At 42.0% G+C, this 18,941-nt stretch overlaps 1 protein-coding gene across 1 annotated transcript in view; it reads left to right on the top strand.

The window, feature by feature from the left end:
- The window catches only part of LOC117513196 (protein spire homolog 1-like), a 183,847-nt gene extending 169,154 nt beyond the window's left edge, over positions 1-14,693 (top strand). The window contains 4 exon segments of the mRNA XM_034173493.1: positions 10,659-10,725; positions 10,728-10,947; positions 14,198-14,498; positions 14,556-14,693. Coding sequence (XP_034029384.1) covers positions 10,659-10,725; positions 10,728-10,947; positions 14,198-14,453 — 543 coding nt within the window. The 3' untranslated portion in view covers positions 14,454-14,498; positions 14,556-14,693.
- The last annotated feature ends 4,248 nt before the right edge of the window (positions 14,694-18,941 follow it).

Here is an 18,941-nt window from a genome sequence, read left to right as displayed (position 1 = left end):
GAGGGGAGCAGAGATCGATCACTAATGATTAAATGCAGAGTGGTGCATACAGAGCAAAAAGAGAAAGAAACAGTGCATCATGGAACCCCCCAGCAGTCTACGGTCTATAGCAGCATAACTAAGGGATGGTTTCAGGGTCACCTGATCCAGCCCTAACTATAAGCTTTAGCAAAAAGGAAAGTTTTAAGCCTAATCTTAAAAGTAGAGAGGGTGTCTGTCTCCCTGATCTGAATTGGGAGCTGGTCCACAGGAGAGGAGCCTGAAAGCTGAAGGCTCTGCCTCCCATTCTACTCTTACAAACCCTAGGAACTACAAGTAAGCCTGCAGTCTGAGAGCGAAGTGCTCTATTGGGGTGATATGGTACTACGAGGTCCCTAAGATAAGATGGGACCTGATTATTCAAAACATTATAAGTAAGAAGAAGAATTTTAAATTCTATTCTAGAATTAACAGGAAGCCAATGAAGAGAGGCCAATATGGGTGAGATATGCTCTCTCCTTCTAGTCCCCGTTAGTACTCTAGCTGCAGCATTTGAATTAACTGAAGGCTTTTTAGGGAACTTTTAGGACAACCTGATAATAATGAATTACAATAGTCCAGCCTAGAGGAAATAAATGCATGAATTAGTTTTTTCAGCATCACTCTGAGACAAGACCTTTCTAATTTTAGAGATATTGCGTAAATGCAAAAAAGCAGTCCTACATATTTGTTTAATATGCGCTTTGAATGACATATCCTGATCAAAAATGACTCCAAGATTTCTCACAGTATTACTAGAGGTCAGGGTAATGCCATCCAGAGTAAGGATCTGGTTAGACACCATGTTTCTAAGATTTGTGGGGCCAAGTACAATAACTTCAGTTTTATCTGAGTTTAAAAGCAGGAAATTAGAGGTCATCCATGTCTTTATGTCTGTAAGACAATCCTGCAGTTTAGCTAATTGGTGTGTGTCCTCTGGCTTCATGGATAGATAAAGCTGGGTATCATCTGCGTAACAATGAAAATTTAAGCAATACCGTCTAATAATACTGCCTAAGGGAAGCATGTATAAAGTGAATAAAATTGGTCCTAGCACAGAACCTTTTGGAACTCCATAATTAACTTTAGTCTGTGAAGAAGATTCCCCATTTACATGAACAAATTGTAATCTATTAGATAAATATGATTCAAACCACCGCAGCGCAGTGCCTTTAATACCTATGGCATGCTCTAATCTCTGTAATAAAATTTTATGGTCAACAGTATCAAAGCAGCACTGAGGTCTAACAGAACAAGCACAGAGATGAGTCCACTGTCTGAGGCCATAAGAAGATCATTTGTACCCTTCACTAATGCTGTTTCTGTACTATGATGAATTCTAAAACCTGACTGAAACTCTTCAAATAGACCATTCCTCTGCAGATGATCAGTTAGCTGTTTTACAACTACCCTTTCAAGAATTTTTGAGAGAAAAGGAAGGTTGGAGATTGGCCTATAATTAGCTAAGATAGCTGGGTCAAGTGATGGCTTTTTAAGTAATGGTTTAATTACTGCCACCTTAAAAGCCTGTGGTACATAGCCAACTAATAAAGATAGATTGATCATATTTAAGATCAAAGCATTAAATAATGGTAGGGCTTCCTTGAGCAGCCTGGTAGGAATGGGGTCTAATAGACATGTTGTTGGTTTGGATGAAGTAACTAATGAAATAACTCAGACAGAACAATCGGAGAGAAAGAGTCTAACCCAAATACCAGCATCACTGAAAGCAGCCAAAGATAACGATACGTCTTTGGGATGGTTATGAGTAATTTTTTCTCTAATAGTTAAAATTTTATTAGCAAAGAAAGTCATGAAGTCATTACTAGTTAAAGTTAAAGGAATACTCGGCTCAGTAGAGCTCTGACTCTTTGTCAGCCTGGCTACAGTGCTGAAAAGAAACCTGGGGTTGTTCTTATTTTCTTCAATTAGTGATGAGTAGTAAGATGTCCTAGCTTACGGAGGGCTTTTTTTATCGAGCAACAGACTCTTTTTCCAGGCTAAGTGAAGATCTTCTAAATTAGTGAGACGCCATTTCCTCTCCAACTTACGGGTTATCTGCTTTAAGCTGTGAATTTGTGAGTTATACCACAGAGTCAGGCACGGGGCTTCTGTTTAGGGCTACGCTTCCTCCTCACAGTCACCCAGTCGGCCTGCTTTCCCGGCTGCTCGGGATCTGCCAGAGGGGAACTAACGGCGGCTAAGCTACCTTGGTCCGCACCGACTACAGGGGCCTGGCTAGCTGTAGAATTTTCCACGGTGCGGAGCCGAGTCTCCAATTCGCCCAGCCTGGCCTCCAAAGCTATGAATAAGCTACACTTATTACAAGTACCGTTACTGCTAAAGGAGGCCGAGGAATAACTAAACATTTCACACCCAGAACAGAAAAGTGCGGGAGAGACAGGAGAAGCCGCCATGCTAAACCGGCTAAGAGCTAGTAGCTGCGCTAAGCTAGCAGATGCCTAAAAACACGCAAAGTGAATAATGTGTAAATAATTTAGAGGTGATTCAGCAGAAGGAGTGCTTTAGTTAAGGCACGTGAAGATTACACTGGGAAACAAATCGTAATCTAGATAACTAGATCAATCTAACTGCGCAGATTAAACAGCTAACAGATACAGAAAAACACCGCTGTGCTCCGGAACAGGAAGTGATACAATACCGCAGTGAGAGCCAACCACCAGAAAAAATTCACAGAAAAAATGGAACAGGAGTTTATGGAAAACATTACTGTATGTCATTTATACTTTTGTTTTCACGACATCAAAGAAACACCACCTGCATGTCACAAAGAAAAGAAGGGAAGCTTTTACTGCTGATCTAGGTGACCTTCAAAATTGTGTCGACTCTTATTCCATCTAAAACTTTAATCAATCCACTACGTTGTGTGCTATCATGTGTAAACTCAAAGTTAAACTCCACCCTCCTCTGTCAAATGCCAGAAGTAAATGTTGAACCATAACATGAATTGTTGACTTTAAAGTCATACATATGGAGTATTTAATTAATTATGTGATGGCAGTTTATTTATTTTCATATTAAAATTAAATGGTCAACCAAAAACCTGGCCTTGGGGGGGGGGGGGGGGGGGGGTGTTGTCACATGCATACTTATGCTATGCTTGCTTATGGATGCATACAGAGTCAAGCCCCTCCCCCCTCTAGGGAGGTCTGACCACAATCTCCACCTACAGCCACAGTACACCCCTCTGGTTGAAAGGCAGCTGGTAACCACTCGTTCTGTCAGGAGGTGGTCCCCTGAAGTGGAAAGTCCCCTGAGAGACTGCTACAACACCACTGTCTGGGATGAGCCATCAACCTGCACGGTGAGGACATAGAGGAGCTGACACACTGTCTGATGGATTATTTTAACTTCTATGCAGACATGGTCTGCCCAACCAAGACTGTTTGCTGTTACCCTAACAACAAACCATGGGTAACGTCAGAAGTCAAAGGTTCCTCAACAGGAAGAAGGCCGCCTTCGAGAGCAGAAACATGGAGGCAACTGAGGCAGCACAGCGGAAGGTGAAACTCTGCATGAGGGAAGCAAAGGACAGCTACAGGAGAAAGATGGAATACAAATGATAAAAAACGTCAAGAACGACAGCAAAACGAAATATGGACGAACTGAGGTTTTCTGTGGTATTTGTTCAAATTTTTCAGCAGTTTAAAAATCCTGATGAAGCGACCGCTGCACGAACAAAGCTGCACAAAGGTTAAATGATGCCAACGAAAGTCCAGATTTCTTGTTTTGTTTGGGCTTCGTTGCCCTTCGTTAATTGCCGTGTGACTGGGCCATTAACAACTTCTTCAACCGGTTCAACCCGTCCATCACCCCCCACCCTCCCCCTCACTGCAGACATCTCTCCTTCCCTCAGCACATCTCTCTCTAGACATCACAGCAGCAGCCCCATCCTCCTCCTCCCCCACCTCAACACAACCTCCTCCATACAACACTGTGGACCAGGTCAGAGGACAGTTGAGGAAGCTTCATCCTAGGAAAGCAGCAGGCCCAGACAAGGTGTGTCCCTGACTACTGAAAGCCTGTGCAACTGAACTGGGAGAACCGCTACAACATATCTTCAACCTTAGCCTGCAGCTAGGGAGAGTGCCCACCCTCTGGAAGACATTATGCATCTTTGCAGTTCCTAAGAAGAACCGGCCCAGTGAGCTGAATGACTTCTGACTAGTGGCACTCACTTCACACCTGATGAAGATGTTGGAGCTGGTCTTCCTCGACTTCCTCAAACCCCAGGTGCAACACACCCGGGACTGTCAGTAGTTTGCATATAGGGCATATAGGGCTACACAGTGTCCACTTACACCTGGATAAGTGAAGCGGCACAGTGGACTTCTTGAGTGCCTTCAACACCATCCAGCCCCTTGTACTCCAGGACAAACTGAACAGGACGTGAGTGGACCCCTCCCTGGTCACTTGGATCTCCAGCTACCTCACCAACAGACTGCAGTATGTCAGGCTGAGGGACACCACGTCTGGCACTGTGATTAGCAGCACTGGAGCACCCCAGGGCACGGAGCTTGGACCCTCTTCTGTTCACCCTGTACACCTCTGACGTCTGCTACAACTCTGAGCTGTGTCACATCCAGACGTTCGCAGATGACACAGCCATTGTTGGATGCATCAGGGATGACAGAGAGGAGGAGTACAGAAGCCCAATGAAGGACTTTGCTACCCGGTGGCACACAAACCATCTATAGCTCAACACCTCAAAGACAAAAGAGCTGGCCATTGACTTTGGAAAGTCCAGACCAAGTCTGTGACCAATTCTGATCGAGGAAGCTGAGGTGGAGGCTGTGGATTCCTACAAGTACTTCAGGCTGTGGCTGGACAGCAAACTGGACTGGACAACCCACACCAACCACATGTACAGGAAGGGACAGAGCAGGCTGTACTCCTTGAGGAGGTTGCAGTCATTTAACATCTGCAGAAAACTCCTGTGGATGTTCTGCCAGTCTGTAGCCAGCGTCCTCTTTGATACTGTGGTGTGCTGGGGCCAGCACATCCAAGAAGGACACATCCAGGCTAATCAAACTGATCGGATGGGCTGGTTTTGTGGTTGGCATGAAGCTGGACTCTCTGGTGATGGTGGCAAAGAAGAGAACACTGGACAAACCACTGGACATTATGGATGATGCCAGTCACCCTGTGCACACCATCATCAGCAACCAGAAGAGCTTCTTTAGTCACAGTGTGAATACTTATGTACATGTGATTTCTTAGTTTTTCTGGGTCTGGCATAAAACATATTAGTTGCCCCTTGTACGAGGTCTGTCAATAAAGTATAGGTCCTTTTTATTTTTTTCAAAAACTATATGGATTTCATTCATATGTTTTTATGTCAGACATGCTTGAACCCTCGTGCGCATGCGTGAGTTTTTCCACGCCTGTCGGTGACATCATTCGCCTGTGAGCACTCCTTGTGGGAGGAGTCGTCCAGCCCCTCGTTGGAATTCCTTTGTCTGAGAAATTGCTGAGAGACTGGCGCTTTGTTTGATCGAAATTTTTTCTAAACCTGTGAGACACATTGAAGTGGACACGGTTTGAAAAATTAAGCTGGTTTTCGGTGAAAATTTTAACGGCTGATGAGAGATTTTGAGGTGATACTGTCGCTTTAAGGACTTCCCACGGTGCGAGACGTCGCGCAGCACTCTCAGGTGCCGTCGTCAGCCTGTTAGAAGCTGAAAACCTCCACATTTCAGGCTCTATTGATCCAGGACGTCATGAGAGAACAGAGAAGTTTCAGAAGAAGTCAGTTTCAGCATTTTATCCGGATATTCCACTGTTAAAGGAGATTTTTTTAATGAAAGGCGTGCGGACGGATTGCAGCGTCGGCTCGCAGCCGCTGCGACGCTCCGCCACAGGAAAAACACCTCTGTTGGAAGCCTTAAGGACAAGTTGGAACATGTCCAGCTGTTAAACAATTTCTCATATACTCACTCCACTGAAAGCCATCAAAAGCCGCCTTTACAAATGGTTATCAACACGGAGGTGTTTTTCCTGTGCCGCCGCACTGCGCCGGCTGCGTCCCGACGCGCGGACCCGTCCGCACGTCTTTCATTAAAAAAATCTCCTTTAACAGTGGAATATCCGGATAAAATGCTGAAACCGACTTCTTCTGAAACTTCTCTGTTCTCTCACGACGTCCTGAATCAATAGAGCCTGAAATGTGGAGGTTTTCAGCTTCAAACAGGCTGACGACGGCGCCTGGGAGCGCTGCACGATGTCTCGCTCCGTGGGAAGTCCTTAAAGCGACAGTATCACCTCAAAATCTCTCATCAGCCGTTAAAATTTTCACCGAAAACCAGCTTAATTTTTCGAACCGTGTCCACTTCGATGTGCCTCACAGGTTTAGAAAAAATTTTGATCAAACAAAGCGCCAGTCTCTCAGCAACTTCTCAGACAAAGGAATTCCGACGAGGGGCTGGACGACTCCTCCCACAAGGAGTGCTCACAGGCGAATGACGTCACCGACAGGCGTGGAAAAACTCACGCATGCGCACGAGGGTTCAAGCATGTCTGACGTAAAAACATATGAATGAAATCCATATAGTTTTTGAAAAAAATAAAAGGACCTATACTTTATTGACAGCCCTCGTATTAACTTAATCTGGTTATGTCAACCAAACAAAACCTTCAAGTTGAAATATCCAACAGAATGGGAAACTAAAACCTGAATGAAACAATAGATAGACTGTGTGGCTGGGGATAGTGATGAAATTTTTTGTCAGTTCTACAAACTGGTGACGCTAACTGGAAACACTGCTACAGAATATCTCAAATCCTGTTTTGATCACTGCTCAAAAGTTCGTATCAAAAGCATGCGATGCTCTAAATGGGACCTCAGCATCACCAACTGATTGTTAACAACCACTTTGAAGTGCTTCAGTTGATTTGGTGTTGAAAAATTAAGAAAATCAGTGAAAGAACAAGGTTCACACTGTTTTTGAATTTCAAATTTGAAGGCAACAGAGAGTCCACATGCACTAGCACATTTTTAAGTGACACACAGAAAAAGATGTGAGGGGTTTATTTATTTATTTTATTATTTATTTATTTTATGTGAGGGGTTTATTTAAACCTGGTCTTGTTAGGAGAGACGGCATCCATCCCACTTTGGATGGAGCAGCTCTCATTTCTAGAAATCTGGCCAATTTTCTTAAATCCTCCAAACCGTGACTATCCAGGGTTGGGACCAGGAAGCAGAGTTGTAGTCTTACACACCTCTCTGCAGCTTCTCTCCCCCTGCCATCCCCTCATTACCCCATCCCCGTAGAGACGGTGCCTGCTCCCAGACCACCAATAACCAGCAAAATCTATTTAAGCATAAAAATTCAAAAGAAAAAAATAATATAGCACCTTCAACTGCACCACAGACTAAAACAGTTAAATGTGGTCTATTAAACATTAGGTCTCTTTCTTCTAAGTCCCTGTTAGTAAATGATATAATAATTGATCAACATATTGATTTATTCTGCCTTACAGAAACCTGGTTACAGCAGGATGAATATGTTAGTTTAAATGAGTCAACACCCCCGAGTTAATTAATCAAAAACCCAGACAGAGCTTTAATTCATTTGAAAGCTTGACTCTTAGTCTTGTCCATCCAAATTGGAAGTCCCAAAAACCAGTTTTATTTGTTATTATCTATCGTCCACCTGGTCGTTACTGTGAGTTTCTCTGTGAATTTTCAGACCTTTTGTCTGACTTAGTGCTTAGCTCAGATAAGATAATTATAGTGGGCGATTTTAACATCCACACAGATGCTGAGAATGACAGCCTCAACACTGCATTTAATCTATTATTAGACTCAATTGGCTTTGCTCAAAATGTAAATGAGTCCACCCACCACTTTAATCATATCTTAGATCTTGTTCTGACTTATGGTATGGAAATTGAAGACTTAACAGTATTCCCTGAAAACTCCCTTCTGTCTGATCATTTCTTAATAACATTTACATTTACTCTGATGGACTACCCAGCAGTGGGGAATAAGTTTCATTACACTAGAAGTCTTTCAGAAAGCACTGTAACTAGGTTTAAGGATATGATTCCTTCTTTATGTTCTCTAATGCCTTATACCAACACAGTGCAGAGTAGCTACCTAAACTCTGTAAGTGAGATAGAGTATCTCGTCAATAGTTTTACATCCTCATTGAAGACAACTTTGGATGCTGTAGCTCTTCTGAAAAAGAGAGCTTTAAATCAGAAGTGCCTGACTCTGTGGTATAACTCACAAATTTGCAGCTTAAAGCAGATAACCCGTAAGTTGGAGAGGAAATGGCGTCTCACTAATTTAGAAGATCTTCACTTAGCCTGGAAAAAGAGTCTGTTGCTCGATAAAAAAGCCCTCCGTAAAGCTAGGACATCTTACTACTCATCACTAATTGAAGAAAATAAGAACAACCCCAGGTTTCTTTTCAGCACTGTAGCCAGGCTGACAAAGAGTCAGAGCTCTATTGAGCCGAGTATTCCTTTAACTTTAACTAGTAATGACTTCATGACTTTCTTTGCTAATAAAATTTTAACTATTAGAGAAAAAATTACTCATAACCATCCCAAAGACGTATCGTTATCTTTGGCTGCTTTCAGTGATGCCGGGTATTTGGTTAGACTCTTTCTCTCCGATTGTTCTGTCTGAGTTATTTTCATTAGTTACTTCATCCAAACCATCAACATGTCTATTAGACCCCATTCCTACCAGGCTGCTCAAGGAAGCCCTACCATTATGTAATGCTTCGATCTTAAATATGATCAATCTATCTTTATTAGTTGGCTATGTACCACAGGCTTTTAAGGTGGCAGTAATTAAACCATTACTTAAAAAGCCATCACTTGACCCAGCTATCTTAGCTAATTATAGGCCAATCTCCAACCTTCCTTTTCTCTCAAAAATTCTTGAAAGGGTAGTTGTAAAACAGCTAACTGATCATCTGCAGAGGAATGGTCTATTTGAAGAGTTTCAGTCAGGTTTTAGAATTCATCATAGTACAGAAACAGCATTAGTGAAGGTTACAAATGATCTTCTTATGGCCTCAGACAGTGGACTCATCTCTGTGCTTGTTCTGTTAGACCTCAGTGCTGCTTTTGATACTGTTGACCATAAATTTTATTACAGAGATTAGAGCATGCCATAGGTATTAAAGGCACTGCGCTGCGGTGGTTTGAATCATATTTATCTAATAGATTACAATTTGTTCATGTAAATGGGGAATCTTCTTCACAGACTAAGGTTAATTATGGAGTTCCACAAGGTTCTGTGCTAGGACCAATTTTATTCACTTTATACATGCTTCCCTTAGGCAGTATTATTAGACGGCATTGCTTAAATTTTCATTGTTACGCAGATGATACCCAGCTTTATCTATCCATGAAGCCAGAGGGGACACACCAATTAGCTAAACTGCAGGATTGTCTTACAGACATAAAGACATGGATGACCTCTAATTTCCTGCTTTTAAACTCAGATAAAACTGAAGTTATTGTACTTGGCCCCACAAATCTTAGAAACATGGTGTCTAACCAGATCCTTACTCTGGATGGCATTACCCTGACCTCTAGTAATACTGTGAGAAATCTTGGAGTCGTTTTTGATCAGGATATGTCATTCAATGCGCATATTAAACAAATATGTAGGACTGCTTTTTTGATTTACGCAATATCTCTAAAATTAGAAAGGTCTTGTCTCAGAGTGATGCTGAAAAACTAATTCATGCATTTATTTCCTCTAGGCTGGACTATTGTAATTCATTATTATCAGGTTGTCCTAAAAGTTCCCTGAAAAGCCTTCAGTTAATTCAAAATGCTGCAGCTAGAGTACTGACGGGGACTAGAAGGAGAGAGCATATCTCACCCATATTGGCCTCTCTTCATTGGCTTCCTGTTAATTCTAGAATAGAATTTAAAATTCTTCTACTTACTTATAAGGTTTTGAATAATCAGGTCCCATCTTATCTTAGGGACCTCATAGTACCATATCACCCCAATAGAGCGCTTCGCTCTCAGACTGCAGGCTTACTTGTAGTTCCTAGGGTTTGTAAGAGTAGAATGGGAGGCAGAGCCTTCAGCTTTTAGGCTCCTCTCCTGTGGAACCAGCTCCCAATTCAGATCAGGGAGACAGACACCCTCTCTACTTTTAAGATTAGGCTTAAAACTTTCCTTTTTGCTAAAGCTTATAGTTAGGGCTGGATCAGGTGACCCTGAACCATCCCTTAGTTATGCTGCTATAGTGTTTCTTTCTCTTTTTGCTCTGTATGCACCACTCTGCATTTAATCATTAGTGATTGATCTCTGCTCCCCTCCACAGCATGTCTTTTTCCTGGTTCTCTCCCTCAGCCCCAACCAGTCCCAGCAGAAGACTGCCCCTCCCTGAGCCTGGTTCTGCTGGAGGTTTCTTCCTGTTAAAAGGGAGTTTTTCCTTCCCACTGTCGCCAAGTGCTTGCTCACAGGGAGTCGTTTTGACCGTTGGGGTTTTTACGTAATTATTGTATGGCCTTGCCTTACAATATAAAGCGCCTTGGGGAAACTGTTTGTTGTGATTTGGCGCTATATAAATAAAATTGATTGAATTGATTGATTATTTTTAAAGCAGACAGTGTTGTCATTCATTCCTTTTGTTACAGATGCGGCTGCCGTCCAAACCCTACTCCAGTTTACCCATCTACTCGATCGGCTCAACCAACACTCTTCCAGAGACAGGATTACTGCACTGGTTGCTATAAGACAAGGTCTCTCAGCAGCTGGAGGGGCGGAGCCATCAGCAGTGGGAGGAGCTTTGGGGTCTCCCACTTTAAGAGAAGCAAAAACAGGAGGGTCCAAACGAGCTGGAAAAAGCTCAGGGGTGGCAGCCGCTAAATCTGAGAAATCCTGCAGCAGCCCTCGTCGCCACAGTATTCAGAAGACCATGTCCAAGTAAGATTACAGAAATGGATCATCCACGTGCTGCCATGGATAAAGTGTGCGGCTGCTGCTGTTCAGGTCATTGACCAGATCATCCTGTGTAGTTCTGAGCTTTCTCAGAATCATCCTTACCCCACAAAGTGAAATCTTGCATGGAATCCCAGACCGAGGGAGACTGACAGTCATCTTGTGTTTCTTCCACTTTCTAATAAATAATCATAACAGTTGTTTTCTTCTACCAAGCTGCTTGCCTGTTGTCCTGTAGTCCATCCCAGCCTTGTGCAGGTCTACAGTTTTGTCCCTGGTGTCCTTAGACAGCTCTTTGGTCTTGGCTATGGTGGACAGGTTGGAGTGTGATTAATTCCATGTGTGAACAGGTGTCTTTTATACAGGTAACAGGTGCAATTAATACAGGTCTGTGAGAGCCAGAATTCTTGCTGGTTGGTAGGTGTTCAAATACTTATTTGCAGCAGTAACATACAAATAAATTATTAAAAAATCATACATTGTGATTTCCGGATTTTTTTTTTTTTTTTTAGATTATGTCTCTCACAGTGAACATGCACCCAAGATGAAAATTTCAGACCCCTCCATGATTTCTAAGTGGGAGAACTTGCAAAACTGCAGGGTGTTCAAATACTTATTTTCCTCACTGTATATGTCTGAAATTCAGTTTGCATTTATGAAATTCCGTGCAGGTTAAACGTGGCAGACACAGAGTATTTGGAATATTTGTTTTAGCAAGTGTTCAGGAGTCTCATACAGCAGTCTCTTATAAATGTTATGAAAGTCATAAAAATTTACATTTTGGTAGTATAATGTTCATTTGCAATTGTTGTCATGTGGTTTCTTTATGTTGTTTTGACTGCAGCGACTTTCTAGTGCGCAAGGGATTATAGGATATCAAAATAGGGCAACTAAATACCACAAATCTATTAGTCTCATTCAGTACATACAACCACAATCATGGGAACAACTGCTGACTTGACAGTTATCAATCAATCAATCAATTTTTTATATAGCGCCAAATCACAACAAACAGTTGCCCCAAGGCGCTTTATATTGTAAGGCAAGGCAACAGACTCTTTTTCCAGGCTAAGTGAAGATCTTCTAAATTAGTGAGACGCCATTTCCTCTCCAACTTACGGGTTATCTGCTTTAAGCTACGAGTTTGTGAGTTATACCACAGAGTCAGGCACTTCTGATTTAAAGCTCTCTTTTTCAGAGGAGCTACAGCATCCAAAGTTGTCTTCAATGAGGATGTAAAACTACTGACGAGATACTCTATCTCACTTACAGAGTTTAGGTAGCTACTTTGCACTGTGTTGGTATATCAATCAATCAATCAATTTTTTTATATAGCGCCCAATCAATCAATCAATCAATTTTTTTATATAGCGCCAAATCACAACAAACAGTTGCCCCAAGGCGCTTTATATTGTAAGGCAAGGCCATACAATAATTATGTAAAACCCCAACGGTCAAAACGACCCCCTGTGAGCAAGCACTTGGCTACAGTGGGAAGGAAAAACTCCCTTTTAACAGGAAGAAACCTCCAGCAGAACCAGGCTCAGGGAGGGGCATTAGAGAACATAAAGAAGGAATCATATCCTTAAACCTAGTTACAGCGCTTTCTGAAAGACTTCTAGTGTAATGAAACTTATTCCCCACTGCTGGGTAGTCCATCAGAGTAAATGTAAATGTTATTAAGAAATGATCAGACAGAAGGGAGTTTTCAGGGAATACTGTTAAGTCTTCTATTTCCATACCCTAAGTCAGAACAAGATCTAAGATATGATTAAAGTGGTGGGTGGACTCATTTACTTTTTGAGCAAAGCCAATAGAGTCTAATAATAGATTAAATGCAGTGTTGAGGCTGTCATTCTCAGCATCTGTGTGGATGTTAAAATCGCCCACTATAATTATCTTATCTGAGCTAAGCACTAAGTCAGACAAAAGGTCTGAAAATTCACAGAGAAACTCACAGTAACGACCAGGTGGACGATAGATAATAACAAATAAAACTGGTTTTTGGGACTTCCAGTTTGGATAGACAAGACTAAGAGTCAAGCTTTCAAATGAATTAAAGCTCTGTCTAGGTTTTTGATTAATTAATAAGCTGGAATGGAAGATTGCTGCTAATCCTCCGCCCCGGCCCGTGGTACGAGCATTCTGACAGTTAGTGTGACTCGGGGGTGTTGACTCATTTAAACTAACATATTCATCCTGCTGTAACCAGGTTTCTGTAAGGCAGAATAAATCAATATGTTGATCAATTATTATATCATTTACCAACAGGGACTTAGAAGAGAGAGACCTAATGTTTAATAGACCACATTTAACTGTTTTAGTCTGTGGTGCAGTTGAAGGTGCTATATTATTTTTTCTTTTGAATTTTTATGCTTAAATAGATTTTTGCTGGTTATTGGTGGTCTGGGAGCAGACACCGTCTCTACGGGGATGGGGTAATGAGGGGATGGCAGGGGGAGAGAAGCTGCAGAGAGGTGTGTAAGACTACAACTCTGCTTCCTGGTCCCAACCCTGGATAGTCACGGTTTGGAGGATTTAAGAAAATTGGCCAGATTTCTAGAAATGAGAGCTGCTCCATCCAAAGTGGGATGGATGCCGTCTCTCCTAACAAGACCAGGTTTTCCCCAGAAGCTTTGCCAATTATCTATGAAGCCCACCTCATTTTTTATCCAGAAAACACTCAGTGACACCCTCCACGAGGAGGGTAAGCCACAGAAGGCCATTGCTGAAAGGGCTGACTGTTCACAGAGTGCTGGATCAATGCATATTCATGGCAAGTTGAGAGGAAGGAAAAGGAGTGGTCAGAAAAGACGCACAAACAACAAGGATGACCGCAGCCTGTTAGGCAAAGCCAGTTCAAGAACTTAGGGGTGTTTCACAATGAGTGGACTGAGACTGGAGTCGGTGCATAACGAGCCACCATGCACAGATGTGTCCAGGAAATGGACTTGAAGTGTCATAGTCCAGGTGTCAAACCAATCCTGAACTGGAGACAATGTCAGGAGCATCTTAGTGAGGCATTAAAATGGCACCTGCATCACTTTAGCTACTAGCAATGGCATACTGGTTATGTGCTGTTTTGTGCCAGGTGGAAAATCAATCAATCAATCAATCAACCAACCTACGTACCTAATCTGAACATAATTACTTTTGAGCACCAAGTCTGAGACATTGAGCCAAATTGTATATGCAGATTACTGAAATTGCTCTCCTGTTCCCATATTCCATTTAGGCTTTCGAAGCACGGTTCATTAAAGTCTCATGATGAGCTGGAGCTTCCCCCAGAGCTGACAGAGGACTGGGCGACCAGGGAGGTGTGTGTGGACTGCAAGAGGTTCATCTCTGACATCATCACCTCCAGCAAGCACAGCCTTTCATTGGCTACCAAGCGGGCTCGCTTAAAACGCAAGACTCAGTCCTTTTACATGTCATCCCCTAAAGGCCGGGAGGAGTACCGGCCCTCTGAGCGAACAATCAATGAGATCTAAAACTCTGCATTAAATCGTCTCAAAGGCTTCGGACACGATGGTTCTCTACAAGTCTACTTCAGTCTGACAGAGCTGCTGTTTTTTTTTGGGTTTTTTTGCCGGGTTCTGTTCTTCATGTACAGCACACTGTAGACCTACTAATCATTTTTATAAACTCTATCAGAGATCTTCCTCTGTCAATACAAAATTTCAATGACATCAATAAGCACAAACCTGACTGATGTGATGTGAAGCATCGTGAAGAATATCATCTATCTTTTCTACCTTGTGGGGATTTGATTTTTGTGTGTATGATTGAGGAAAAGTTGCCCTCTGTTTTCGACTGGATTTATCATTTATGATGCTCTATTGAGCATTTTTGCACCACAGCAGCTACTTCAAGAACTAGGAGCCTTTTCAGGAACTTGTTTTTCCCTCCTGCAGGGAAAGAAGTTGGCAATGGATCTGGAAGTACTTTGTGGAACTTGATGTTATGTTCTCCAGCTCAGACAGTTTGGCCTGCAAGAACCATGTGGTCCCTTTTCAGAGTAGTTCTTGGTAAAGTACAACCCCAATTCCAATGAAGTTGGGACATTGTGTGAAATGTAAATATAAACAGAAAACAATGATTTGCAAATCCTCTTCAACCTATATTCAACTGAATACACCACAAAGACAAGATATTTAATGTTCAAACCGATAAACTTTATTGTTTTTGTGCAAATATTTGCTCATTTTGAAATGGATGCCTGCAACACATTTCAAAAAAGCTGGGACAGTGGTATGTTTACCACTGTGTTATATCACCTTTCCTTCTAACAACACTCACTAAGCGTTTGGGAACTGAGGACACTAATTATGAGAGTTGTGATTGCGTATAAAAGCAGCATCCCCAAAAGGCTCAGCTGTTCACAAGCAAAGATGGGGTGAGGATCACCACTTTGTGAACAACTGCATGAAAAAAATAGTCCAACATTTTAAGATCAGTGTTTCTCAACATTCAATTGCAAGGAATTTAGGGATTCCATCATCTACAGTCCATAATATAATCAGAAGATTCAGAGAATCTGGAGAACTTTTCTGCACGTAAGCAGCAAGCCGAAAACCAACATTTGAATGCCCGTGACCTTCGATCCATCAAGTGGCATTGCATTAAAAACTGACATAATTGTGTAAAGGATCTTACCGCTGTGGGCTCAGGAACACTTCAGAAAACCATTGACAGTTAACACAGCTTGTCGCTACGTCTACAAGTGCAAGTTAAAACTCTACCATGCAAAGCAAAAGCCATACATCAACAACATCCGAAAATGCCGCCGCCTTCTCTGGACCCGAGCTCATTTGAAATGGACAGATGCAAAGTGGAAAAGTGTGCTGTGGTCTGATGAGTCCACATTTCAAATTGTTTTTGGAAATCATGGACGTCGTGTCCTCCTGACAAAAGAGGAAAGACCATCCAGATGTTACAAGCGCAATGTTCAAAAACCAGCATCTGTGATGGTATGGGGTGTGTTAGTGCCCATGGCATGGGCAACTTACACATCTGTGATGGCACCATCAATGCTGAAAGGTACATCCAGATTTTGGAGCAACACATGCTGCCATCCAAGTTTGAACATTAAATATCTTGTCTTTGTGGTGTATTTAATTGAATATAGGTTGAAGAGGATTTGCAAGTCACTGTATTCTGTTTTTATTTACATTTTACACAACGTCCCAACTTCATTGGAATTAGGGTTGTTTCTAATTTAGTTCTGATACGTTGATGCAAAAGTTTTTCCTGGTTCACTGTTTGTTTTGGTTCTTTGAACTGATTGAGCAGACTGAGTAAACAGCATCATTTGTTTGTGGTTTTAGTGCCAAATATTTAGTTCTTTCTCATCCATGTGTGATTAAAGAAACACTATTTTTTTTACCTTGTCCATGGACGTTTTCAGCTGCGCCTGTATGGATGATTTAGAAAATAACCAACCGACTTTACAAGAAAGGAAGCTACATTTTGGCCGTTGGCAGTGGTACTTTCTCTGATGAGTGCCATTTTAGTTCCCGAAGTATTTGATTCATGATCTTGCAGCGCGGTCACTCCACGCAACTTCTTATCTCACCTGCCAAACTTGACGTCGACTTCGCAAATGATCAGAAAAACATTTTGCATGTCACACCTAAAACCTGCACTCATGTCAAATAGTCAGGGACAGAACCATGGAAACCACACGTGCTATGTTTAACTTGAACACGTCTACAACCAATGAGGCAATTTTTGACAAAAAAAAAAAATCACATTTCCAAAAATTAGCACCCTGGTTGAATAATAAACAACAACAAAAAAGGAAAAGACACAAAACATGTTAGATCTTTTTCCCTTTTTTAAATTTATAATTTTTGGAAATCCATCCAAATACATCCATCCATCCATCCATTTTCTTCCGCTTTATCTGGAGTCGGGTCGCGGGGGCAGCAGCTCAAGCAAAGCCGCCCAGACCTCCCGATCCACACACACCTCCTCCAGCTCCTCCGGGGGAACCCCAAGGCGTTCCCAAGCCAGCCGAGAGATGTAGTCCCTCCAGCGTGTCCTGGGTCTTCCCCGGGGCCTCCTCCCAGTGGGACATGCCCGGAACACCTCTCCAGCGAGGCGTCCAGGGGGCATTCGGAAAAGATGCCCGAGCCACCTCAACTGACTCCTTTCGACGTGGAGGAGCAGCAGCTCGACTCCGAGCTCCTCCCGAGTGACCAAGCTCCTCACCCTATCTCTAAGGGAGCGCCCAGCCACCCTGCGGAGGAAACTCATCTCGGCCGCTTGTACCTGCTGTGGTTGTACAGGGACCGGATAGCCCTTAGCAAAGGACCCCGGACCCCGTACTCCCGGAGCACTCCCCACAGGGTGCCCCGAGGGACACGGTCGAATGCCTTCTCCAGATCCACACTCCCATGAACCCTCGAGCACCCGATGGCGCGTGTAATGCAGCAGAGTATAAAAATTTCAAAGTTAGTCATGGGTGACCTTTTCTGATCAAATACAAAAACAAACAAATCAGTGGAGTGACGATCTGTTATGGACACTCTAACAGTACAAAAGGCACAACACAAGACTGGCCAAACATGCCACCATGTATAAATCATTGCTTGCGTCAGATTTCACTGAAATCCATTCACATATTATTAAGATAGTGTGTTGACAAACTGGATTAAACTCTTGAGCACCTTTGGGGATCCAATACAGACCTGGACTCACCCTGTTTTTTTTAAAGCATACGTATTTTGCAATCTGACATTTGTACATTATTCTTTTATTTCTGCTCAGAAAGAAACGCAGGGTCGTCTTGGTTTTTTTGCCTTGTGATATTTTACATGGAATATCTGCATATTTTTACATTTTTTAACATACATTTGCTATGGTCGATACATATGTATGTACATATTTTTTCATTTAAGGTATTCACATGAAGTGTTTACTCTTGTGGCAAATATATATGCTCCATTTACTGTAAATGTAAGTGCATTTATTTCTCGATTTGTCTTTGCATCGTGTCGAAACAAAATTTAATTTCTGCCTTAAAGATGCCTTTTATAACCTCACTTATGTGAACCAGCGATCCACTGTTACTGTACATATATTTTTTTGAAAGTGGTTTATGTTCCCTTGATGACATCGGATCTCTGAGAGGGAAACACACGTTCAGGTCAACGTGCACTTTGTGTACGTGATGCATGTATTACAGTATAACTCGTACCTTCTGTCTGTTTCCTAGCAAATGTGACTGTGCAGAGATCATGATGGTACAAAAATAAAGATTAATGCAACACCAGACAAATGTGTGTGTTTTTTTTTTTTATTATTCAGTCATAAATAATATATAATAAATACAGACAAAACTAATTTCTGAATTCACTCTCACCTGTATTTAAACAAAACTGGTACAAAGATATTTACATTCCCATTAAAACGTTTGGCAATTTTAAAAAAATAGAAAATAACACAATAACATCGAACAAAATTACAAACTCTGTCCCTGATGCAAAACATCCAAGAAAAAAATCAAAATTTTATTATTTTCCATTACTTCAGGAATAAATACTGCAAATATTGCTTTGTAAAATAAGCAGAGTTTTCAAAAGGACAACAATAATAAGTGTAAAAAAAACCCTGATCAAACATATCAGTAAAATATGGCTTTAAGTCACTAACATATTCAACAGGTATAACTGCTGCAACCAGGTGAGAGTCAACCATTCATACAAGTTTTTGGACGTCATATCACAGGATGTGGCTACTGGTACGAGACGTTTCCCGCGGAGTGGTGCTCCAACACTGAGCAGCTACAACAACCCAGTTTGTATCACTACTGCGTATTATTACTACTAACCCAGTAGCACCATGCAGTGATTATCCATATGTACCCTTGCTCTTATGTTCTGTGGCTATGAGATACATGAGATCTTGCGGGCTTTCCTGCCAAATTTTAAATGGTAGCACAAGTTCCATGCAAAGATTAAAAATTTTACAATGTT

Source organism: Thalassophryne amazonica, chromosome 7, assembly GCF_902500255.1.
Source record: "Thalassophryne amazonica chromosome 7, fThaAma1.1, whole genome shotgun sequence".
NCBI lineage: Eukaryota > Metazoa > Chordata > Actinopteri > Batrachoidiformes > Batrachoididae > Thalassophryne > Thalassophryne amazonica.
Note: the sequence above shows the minus strand (reverse complement) of the source record. Positions and strands in the feature narration are given on the sequence as shown.